The sequence below is a fragment of the Falco punctatus genome (genome assembly GCF_963210335.1).
Source record: "Falco punctatus genome assembly, chromosome: 12".
NCBI lineage: Eukaryota > Metazoa > Chordata > Aves > Falconiformes > Falconidae > Falco > Falco punctatus.
The window spans coordinates 24,042,860-24,053,770 of NC_137592.1; the positions used below are offsets into that span (position 1 = coordinate 24,042,860).

The window sequence follows — 10,911 nt, forward strand, 5'->3', positions numbered from 1 at the left end:
AAACCCACAAAGAGCTCCTGACCACTACCAACACCTGCAAGCAGCTAAAATCCAGGAGCCTGCAGGCATAATTAGCATAATATATACAACAGTAATGATAAAATGTAAAGAAGTTAAGATTTTATAAATAATTATGGCTCCACCTAAATATAGATTGTCTTATTTGTACAAGGATTCCTCCTGTTGGTCCCAGTTGTCAAACAACAAAGGAATACAAAATGGTCCACAGACTGTTCTGAAGAGCCAGATGGTCTTTCAAATAAAAATGGTTAAGGAACACTGCCTCAGAGCCACTGACAACCCCACAGGTAATGCTCCTCTCAACAAACAAAACCTAAAAGCCTTGGATCATTTTCCCCTCTTCACAATGACAGTATGTGAGACGGGGCGGGGGGGGGGGGGGGGCTGCAGTCACTGGAAGTAGGGAGAAATATTCAATTTGGGGCAAATCTTTCAAAAAATAGCTATCAAGACAGTCTATAAATCCTGCATACCAGAAGCAGAGTAAACCACCTCAGTAAACCAGTTCCTTGGTTTTCAAATACTTGTCGATTATGTAAGTGTTTGCTGAAGTATTCTCAGAAGACTTTTCATCATCCTTACGGAATATTAACCAACCTTGGAAATTCTGGAGTCCACAATTAACTAAAAGCCTGGACTGAGAGATGGGTTTCACCTCAAGCTCCAAACATGGCCAGGCAAGCTCAGGGCTGGAGATGTTTCTGCCAAAATAAGGTCATAAAGGTAACAGATCGATTGTTAGCAGTGCTATCACTAGTTCTGCAGCTTCAGCCTTTGGTGATGGCTTTATTTTGGGTTTGGTTGTTTGTGGAGGTTCTGCAGCTTCCCAGAAGCAAATAAAGTGTCTGATCATGAGATGCACATTTAAGACAGATTTGTCATTTGTACATAAATATAAGTAAAATATTTAGGCACTGAGTGGGTGAGTCTAGTGCCTACCTCACCATCACAGGTAATCATATCATGATCAAGCCTAATCCTAAAAGCAGCCAGTCTCCATTTCAAAACCAATGTTTAAACAGCTTACCAAGAGCAAGCAAAGCCATAAAAAGCAACAATCCCCCCATCTGTCCATCTAATCACACTTCAGACTAAGCCTTTCTCTGCAATTTGTTTCAGGAGTCCTCCAAGTCCCCACCACTCACCGCTTCAAACACGAGATTTACCGCATCTATCTAAAATCGCACAGTTGAAGGTTTGCTGCCATCACATCACCTACAGTGAAGCAATTCCACTTCAGGAAACAAACAAAAAAAACCCCACAAACAAACAAAAAAAAATTCTTAACAGGCTATTGTGTATCTGAGATCCATTAGTAAGCTGCTGGATTTGCTACAGATATTGAAAGAAACATAAGAGAAACTTGTAAGACTCTGCAGTTTATGCTATCAATCACTTCAGAGAGAAAAACAATTCAGCAGCCACTCCAACTGAGAGTGCCCTGAAGTTCAATTGTCATTGGAATGTTTTGTTATTACCAACCTGGGCAGAATGAGCAAATACACCTCTGCAGGTGAGCTATGAATGAGCAATCAGCACTGCAGGCTGCAGCTTGAAGAGATAATAGCATCCAAGCAGCTACAGTGCTTCCTTGCACACAACTAGGCCAGGATTGGGCTGACAAAAGTGAGCAACAGAATGCTTCAGACATTCCAAATGCATGTTAAATAATTCTGGAGAGGTACGAGGCTTCTCTCTCCCAACACGTACAAAGCAGGAACACACAAATACCGATAAGCATCAATGTTCAGTCTATTCCCAAGGAAATTTAAGCTTTGTGATGCTTTCAGCCCCCTGTTTGGCAAGAATCCCACATTACAGTAGTCAAGGGACTGCTTGACAGCTGCCATTTTCAGAATCAAACCCTTCACATCCTATCAAAAGTCAATTCTCCAGCTGGGTTAAGAAAAAAATCCTTTAAAATACAAAATCAGCAACACAAAAAACACTTCACATCTTGCACACCTAGAATTAAAACTACTGTTTCTCTACTATTTATATGCCTTTTTTAGACATAATGACCACATGGTGAATTTCAGGTTTGCAGCAACAGAGTATTTTTTCAGTGGGGAGGCTTCTGCCACCCTGTAGCCCTCACCCGCTTATTCCAGGCTTTACCCCTAGCTGTACTGATGCAACTTTGCTCTAGACAAGATAAATGAAATAATTTTAGTTGAAAAGACAACAAGCCCACCCCTTTTTGGGTGAGGTGGGCTTTTTTTCTTTTCTCTTTTTTTTTTGGTGGTGTTTTATGTTGTTGTTGGGGTGGGTTGGTTTTTTTGTGTGTGTTTTTTTTAAGTTTAAGTTTAAGTACAGCACAGATGTGGGAAAACCACACAGTGATGTGGTTTGCACGAATAGCCCCTCAGAACAGTTGCATTGTTACAACTGCAGCACAGGGCTCTAAATGAAAGAATAATTCCCACTGAAGTTGTTTGCAAAGGTACACTGTGATCATAATTAAAGCACTAATACTCTCTAACAATTTTAATCCTTTTGTGAAGTGTAAGGGGAAAAAAATTAGGAGTAGGATGGGCAAAACCCAGAAAAGATGCCAAAGTTCACTTTCAACAAAGTACAGGTAGACTTAAGAATAACAAACTGAAATTGTATATAGAGGTCCTTTGCCTATGGCTTCCTTTTAATCAGTAGAAGGTTACAAAAAAAAAAAAAAAAAAAAAAAGAGTATGGTCGCCACATTCCTTTTAAAATTGATGTCAGGTTTTAAAAGTTACATCTATTACTCCCTTTTTGCTTCTGCAGTTGGTCATATGCAAGCATTCACCAATACTGCCTCTCCCCCCCACCCACCCCCACCCCCCGCAATGAGATATAATCAAGTGGCAATTTCTCTCACTTTTTCCCCATTGGGGCAATCACCAGGAAAGGAATAAAACAAATGATACCTGAGCAAATACTGAATGCCAGAAATGAAGCCACTGTCCATTCCCTTCCAGCTATATCACAGTAGTGTGATCAGAGGGAAACCACATACCTTGTCACCTCCTGCTGCAGTCGGGAAACGCTGGGCACATAGAACATTACCCCAAAGAAAAGCAAAGGCTCATTGGCAAATTTGTCCAGCTGCTTCTTCAGAGGCTTTTCCAGTTCAACCCAGCGGTCTTGCTGGTTCTTGCTGAGAAACCAAAGGCCGAAGTAGTGCGTCTAGATAAAGAAACACAATAGTGTCAGTTTACCTTTTTCTGCTAGATCACACACATGCAATCGATTGTACAAATGCAAATAAGAACAGATGGCACTTTGTAAATTTTTCCATATACAAAATCAGAGTAATTCCTTTTTTACTGTCATTTTTTATTTTTAGTACAATCTGGAAGACAATGACAAATTAATATTGCATTATAATATACTTCATGGAGTACTACCTGCCCCTTACCATCTCTCCCAAATGCATATTAAAGAGCTTGCTCTGACATTATGGCACAGGTGACATAAATGATTTACAGAAAGCGTCTGAGTCTTTGTTTTCTTCTGCACCTGTGCCTTGTGAACAGACAGCAAACGCTAAGTCTGTATCAAAGCACAAAGGCTTCATGAGACTTTGGATCAGGCCCACTGCAGGTAAAGGACAAGGACTCTTACAACTATAAACAAAGAATGCAAACCCACACACATGTCAAAATATATCAACCAATACCAGAACTGTTTACTCAATGCAGAACATGTTTAGTTTTGTTTTTAAATGCACTCACAAGTTTTTATGATGGACAAGTAGTACACTTAAAATGTGCATCACACACACCAGTTGTTTGCTCTAGGCTCTTACAGAAAATACCAGGTTGAAAACCTCAGCTATTTCCTATCCTGTGTAAATCTCAATGGCTGTAGTACCTCCTGTAAAAGCCACATGGAACTGTTGGTAGTGGAAAGCACTTAACAAGGAACAATATTCAGAACTAGAGCTTCATATACTACAAATTGGTAATAAGCAGCTGAAGGAATAGCCAATCCATCATGAATGAGTCTATTGAAAAGCCTTTAAACCACTGTATTAAACACACTGATTTACTACTGCGTGCAAATACGTACTATAATTAACAGCAAGTACTATGACTACAGATCTGAATTAAAAACAAAAAAAAAAGTGTTCACGTTTAGCAAAGGACCTACTCCATCAGTTGCTTGGAAATCTGACTGTAGCCCTAACTGTAAAGCTCGTACCAACAGCTTTTTCAACAGTATTTTAGCTGAGAGCATCTAGAGATTTCCAGCAATGCCTTCAATATAAAATACCGCTTTATACTAATACTGGAATGAATGAAACAAACTGTGAGAGAAACTTTTGTGGACACCAAGCAAACTTAGGATCTGAAAGTGGAATAATTGCTATTTATGCATATTTCTCTCATTTCATTTCAATAAAATTTCTTCATGTTTAATCCAACTGACTCCCTATTCAATGAAAACTTTCCAGTAGTTTCCATTAGATTAGATTAACCCTAAAAAAAATAAAATACTTATTTTGCTGTTATAGCTTAACTTACCTGGACAACAATACTTCCACAGGCAGTCACAATCCTTTATACATAGCACCACATTTTAAAAAAAGATACTTGAGATAAAGAATAGAAAAACCCCTATGTGCTGTTTTATAAAGCTTTCATTTGAAATTACTTTTAAAAAATTAAAAAAGTTTGGCTTATAAATTAACCATCAACATTTCACCAATCGGATTTCTTAGATGTTCATGCTTTTAAACAAAAGAAGTCTTCAAAAGTAGCAGACAAATTGCAACCATTAGACTTTGCAAAAGTCACCATCAACAGCCTGTTTCACTTTGGTAAGGACACTTCTCTAAAAATCATTGCATGTACCATGACTTAGCATACAACAGAAGGGCAAATAATGCAATATTGAAAAGTTAAAATGATGAGAAATGACAAGAAGCCAGCAGAGGCAACACTGTTCCAGCTATTTTATAGCTCAGGGCACGCAAGAGAGAATCATATGCAAAAACTCTGATTTGGAGCACAGGTGTATTTACTTTAGGGTTTCATTATGTACATATTTTTAACTCTGGAGAACGTCCAGACTAGCATTTAACAAAGGTGATAACTACATCAACTTGATTCCTCAATTAGCCCCACAAACGCGCACTATAGCTCAAATACTGTTCAGTCCTTTCTCTTTAATCTCTCTTTGGTACAGTGAAGCAAGCTAGTTCTCATTTTTAGGAGGATCCTTCTAGAATTTAAAGGTATCTTCAATAAATCAATCAATCCAAGGTGCAAATAAATTAAGAAGTCAACATCTCTCATAGGATAAACTTAAAACAAAACAAACCAATTCACTGATACATGTCTACTCTCCCTCTGTAGTCATCGCTGGATAAAAAGTTCTTTTGATGAGCTCATCATTATAGTAATTAGATTAAAATGAAGGTGGGAGGGACAGCGGAGACAGCAAAGTAAAGGAATTCATGTGAAGGCCGAAAAAAGCAGTGTTTTTACCACCTCATTAGGGCAATCCTTTAACACACAAACTCCTGAAAATCACTGCAGGGCAGCTCATCCTCAGCAAGTAACAATGCACAGCTGTGAAAACAGATCTTCCATATTACTTTAAAAAGTCAAAACATCACCTAGGACCCAAATTTGCAGTATCAAGCACCTAAAACATTTAGCAACTAAGATGATTTGGAGTCTGAAGTCTAAAGGAGTTACTCAAGGTATTAAGGGTATTGCAATTAAACAGCTCAAACGAGCGCAGTCCCTCCCCTTTGATTGGGGGCAGAGGGACAACAAGAATTTAGATTTGCTCCTGTAGAAAGGCTCTTCAAGTACCAGATCCAGAGTCCCGAATCACTTCTGAAGAGTAAGCAGCAAAGGGAATGCAGTGCTTAAGCTTCTAGACTACAGCAGATACAGTGGACTGACCACAGCAGCACGCCTTTCACACAACTAGAAGACAACTGTTTTCCTGGAAAGCAGCCTGGAGAGCATCAGGCAACTGCAGATGAAGCATAGGGACTGCAGAGCAGAGCTCAAGTCACAAATGCACACACCTTGGATAGACAACCAACAGAGTTATCTGCTCCCTTTTGCCAACTTCTTGAAAATGTTAGTATTTTTTAACAACCCACAGTGGGGAAGGACTTCTGTAGCCACTACTGCAAACACCTGAAGAGACTCTCTCCCCTAGGAACATTAGTAATTCCCAAACAGGAATGAAGGAACATGGGACTGGAAATGGCTGGACCGTCAAGTTCAGTATGCTATGACCAGGCACATGATGGTCCAGAAGGCCTTACAGAATCAGAGTCATGTGTTGCCATACACTCCAGCCCACAAAACATTTTTACAATACGGACACCCCACAAATTAGAGGAGGGGAAGTAAAAATGGGGTCTTTTTCTCTATAAGCAGCTGATTGAAAACTAGGTTGATTCCAAAAGCTGGTCTGTTTGTCTATCCGTACAAAGCGAACCACTGACTTCACTCCAGTTTTCGTGGAATAAATTTCTACACCTACACTTGGCAGACACTGAAGTAACACAGGCTGCTCTACCTAGCAGATACATCAGCAAAGTGGCAAAGAAAGTGAATGATGGCTTTTGCTTCTAAAAAAAAATAATAAATAAAATTAAAAAATCCTTTTTCCAGATACAGTTGGCAGACCTGTGATACACACTGAAGGAAAACTTTTCATAACACTAAATGTATGTACACACATCCATTCTGCACACAAAGAGCTTCAGTTGCTAGTGCTTTTGGTTTGCTTATCTGCAAATACACAAACAGCTCTGCTGGAAAAGAGTTTACAATAATTTTCTCTCAAGGTTTTAAAATTTGTCTTACCTACCACACCACTTCGTATGTGGTACAAGGAAACTGGCTGACACCCCTCTAAGAACTGCATGCACTCCTCTGCTAAAGCAGCAGACAAGAACCAGAGCACTGGCACGCCCCAACGACACTATGTGAAAAGGTGACCCTTGAAATATGGAGAGTCAGAAAACTGGATATGCAAAACCTGTGCTGAGAAGTCTTAAAAAAAGATAATGTTATAGCTGCCAGTTCATGAGGCAACATACATGTTTGGGGCTTGGGTTCCCAGTAGATTCCGACTACCCCTGCCTTTATGTGGGGCAAAAGGTGTAGAATTGCCAGCAACAGATGACAGACACTTACTAAAACAGCAAATTTCATTCAAAAGGATCCAATGAGACAGGATCAGTGTTTATTAAAGCATCTGGTTAACCAGCCAACTAAATATTTATCCTTGAGAAAGAGGCAGAGTTCCAGCTCCTCCGGGCAAAAAGCATTAAGCCCTGCTATCCCAGGGCACTCAGAGAGGGGAAGGCACCATTTACGGCAGCCAGTTGTTCCTAGAAGGTCTCTTGTCCAAGCACTGCCCGAACCCCATCGCAGCTTCACTGGCAAGACAACTCAAACCAAGCCAGACTTCGAGGCAACCTGGCTGCTGAACACAGGTATTCAGTCATACCCTGTGAGGAGCCGACACCTTCCAGGGCACAAAGAAAAGGTCACAATGGCAGCAAATGGCCACTCCTACTCAGCACTCGGTGTCCTCCTGCTTTGGTTTGGGATTTGCAGTGTTGTAGTGCTGGCAGTACTACTGTGAAATTTAGCTTAAAATAATAATTTTGGTTGAAAAGGGCCTTCTTGGCCTCTCCCTCCCTTTTACAATACATCAGAACATTCCATCTTTAAATGTTTTATTGTTTTGTAACGTGAATTAAGGAGAACAAAACGGAGGAAGAGACATGAAATTTCACAACAGATTTGTACAGATTACTATTTCAAGAAGGTTCACTTAGTCTCACTTGAAGGGAAAAATGCCATTCTACTGGGGAAAAAAATCCTTTTTATAATCTGTGCACATATATAAAAGATTATAAAATTACATTTCTGACTTTTGTCTTTCCTCTCTTTCCCTCTTCTCATCTTCACTTTTTAGATAATGTTGGCATAAGAGCTCATTTTATTGGAATCAGTCAAACTGTTCAACTAGAAGACCTGATGCTTTGTCAGGAGCTTTGCTGAAAAGGATAAACCCAGATTTTACAGTAGTTACATGGCTACACTTTCTACTGACCTATTCCTGAACCCTGACTCAGTCAGGGAGGGAGCTGCATTCCCCAGAGATCAAATGGAAATATGCATAATCCATTAGATACTGGTTTTTCAGTCATGTGTGGTATAATGATTGACAGTCCCTCACAACAATACATACAGTAATCTCAAGCAGTTTTGCTTTTCAGATGGGGGAGCAGGGGAGGGGTTGGACAGTTTTTTGTTTATTTCTAAGAAATCAGCTTGAGTGAAATGTGGATGCATTCCTGACATGAAGGTAGAAGTTGGGATACACCTGGGACTTATTTAAACATAAGACCAAACTAAAGTATCAAATAAAACCTGATTTTTACTTTTAGAAGAATACATATCCTTACCTGAGACCACACGGAGGAGACAAACAGGACTTTAGCACTGTTTTGTGAGCATGGGATTTAACAAAGCTTGGTGTCTTCCTTACTTTTACATCATAGTTTGTTGATCAGGATTTCTAAGAAAAGCATATTCCTCCTGAAGTTTCTGCTGCATTTGGGGAATTTAAAAGGTCTCTCCAATACGGACACTTGCAAGGATTTTCTCCTTGGTACACTTAATGGGCTTTTCTCTTCTACTCACCTATCCAATTGCACAAACTTGTAGAAATTTGAGCTTTGTCAAAGTATTTTTGATCCTTCTGTAGAATTTGATTGGCCAGCAAATTCAAACATGATAGCAGGCCTAAAGAGGGAAGGGGACAGTCACCAAATGACTGCATCAGCTTTGTTATCCTACAAAGCTCCCTAAAAACCATGGCAGGAAGACTAGAGGGGCAGGAAAAGAAATTAATTTGGGGTCTGAGGGAAAAGACAGCACCCAGCATCAGGCACCTGTAAGCTCACTAGCTCCAACTATTCCTCATGAAAGAAGCAGAGGAGGGTACAGGGAAACCCCCTTAAGCTGAAAGAGGTTAGTAATTCTCTTCTCTCCTAAACATTTAAAGCAACAATGGATGCTACCAGAATCAATCAGAAAAAGAGATTTAAAGAAAACAAAACAAAAAACACCAAACAACCACCTCTGTCAAAAAATGCTGTACTGTTGAAATCTGAACTTTACAAAATTGGTTCAACGTTGCCAAAACTTTGTTTAGAAAAAAAAAGTGGGGAGGGTGATGAAAGAAGGGGAAACTGTTCCAACAACATCAAAGCATTCTCTTCTGTGTTGTTAAAATATTTTTTCATCTTGAAACACAAACCTTTTGTGCTGACATATTTCTTTTTGCATGACACAATTTTGAAAATGAAAAAACACCAAAGCAACAGAAAACCCCCATGAAATTGAACACTGACCAAAACAACTTCCTTTGCTACTCTACTGTCCCATCTCTTTTCTCTGGAAAATTTTGAAACTTCAGGCTTTGTTCCAAAATAGAACAAAACATGTTCTGAAATCACAGAATTTTTTGTGGGAAAGAATGCTAGCCTGCTAACAGAGCTATTGTTCACAAACACAGGTGGAGCTCTGGACAGAATGATTAGGCCACAGACTTCTGCTTCACCAACTAGATAAGGAATACGAGGAGAATCACTTCATTAATTTCACTCCTTTCTGCACTGGAAGGAAAGGGAAGGACCTGACCTCTCTGTAAAGGCACCCTAAAGCATCACCAACAGAAAGAGGAAAAGGAAAAAAAAAGCAGCAATTAGAAGGGGAGGGGTGAAATGATTCTACCAAAATCCAAATGAAAAAAATCCCAAGTAAGAAAAAAATCACTACACAATATTCTGACGCTCCACTCTGTTCCTGCCTGCACATTCTCCTGCCTATTCTGCACACACACAGAGCGAGATTCTTCTCTTCTTATCATTACTGATGCACAAACAGGAGTTTTTGTTTAGTTTTCATCTGCAGCAGTTATTTGTATGCTACCTTCCAGCTGCCACCATTACAAAGGGCTGTGGACCAACAAGTGTAAGACACTGCACAATAATTAGATTTCCCAGCTGTGCTTACAGAAAGCATCAGCCAGGACTGTCAAGATGACAATGCAGCAACTTCCAGGCAATGGTTTTCAACTTGTGATTTGCAAAAGCCTACAAGCATGCAGGATATATGTCAGGGGTCCACAAAAGGTAAGTAAAAAAAGACAGTTCATTTGTGCCGTGCACATTGGAGAGATATTTCTAAAAAGGCCTCAACACTAAAACTAAAAACTGAACTCTACAGCAATAAGTAGAAAATAAAGGATTTCAGTCTTCAGTAAAGTAAGACTGGGTTTTCTTCAGCCTCTTCAGAAGCATTAGTAACGTAAAAGGAGCCTTTCAGAGTTTCAGATGTGAAATATTTCAGTTAAACTAAAGAAAAAATAAAACCACCATCCTCAAACTGTTACTAGTTGCTCCTGCTAGTAACAAATGTTGCCTATTTCAGTATGTCAGTAACAAGAATATATTTATATGAAAATAGATATTTAAAAGCCAGTGGTCTCCTTCCCACTGGCATAATTCAACCAGCACTGTTTGTGAAACCACATTTACATTCAGATGAAAGTTACTGTAACTTGGGCCTTGGCATCCCAGTTCAGAAAGTAACACCCATCGCATTCTAAGAAACGGAGAAGCCTCACTTTCGTATTACAAAGATCTCTCAAAGCTGTGATGAATGAGCAACAGCACAAAGCCCTGAGTGCCTTTCTGCCTTCAGTTTTCACACAACCAGAATGTTTGTCCAAGCTCCAGCTGCTGATCATATCTGGCCAGCTCTGAGAATAACATGATTCAAACTAACAGACTGCCTGAGCTAAAAATGTGTCAAATTATACAGTGACAGATGGTCTTTACTGGGTTACTCTTAC

General features: G+C 39.6%; 1 protein-coding gene across 3 annotated transcripts in view; it reads right to left on the reverse strand.

Moving 5' to 3' along the window:
* Positions 1-10,911, reverse strand: part of PTPN14 (protein tyrosine phosphatase non-receptor type 14) — a 119,138-nt gene that overhangs the window by 66,315 nt on the left and 41,912 nt on the right. For all 3 annotated transcript variants that reach the window (XM_080408432.1, XM_080408434.1, XM_080408433.1), the window contains one exon: positions 3,017-3,186. In XM_080408432.1, the coding sequence (XP_080264558.1) occupies positions 3,017-3,186 (170 nt within the window). The remainder of the gene's footprint in view (positions 1-3,016; positions 3,187-10,911) is intronic.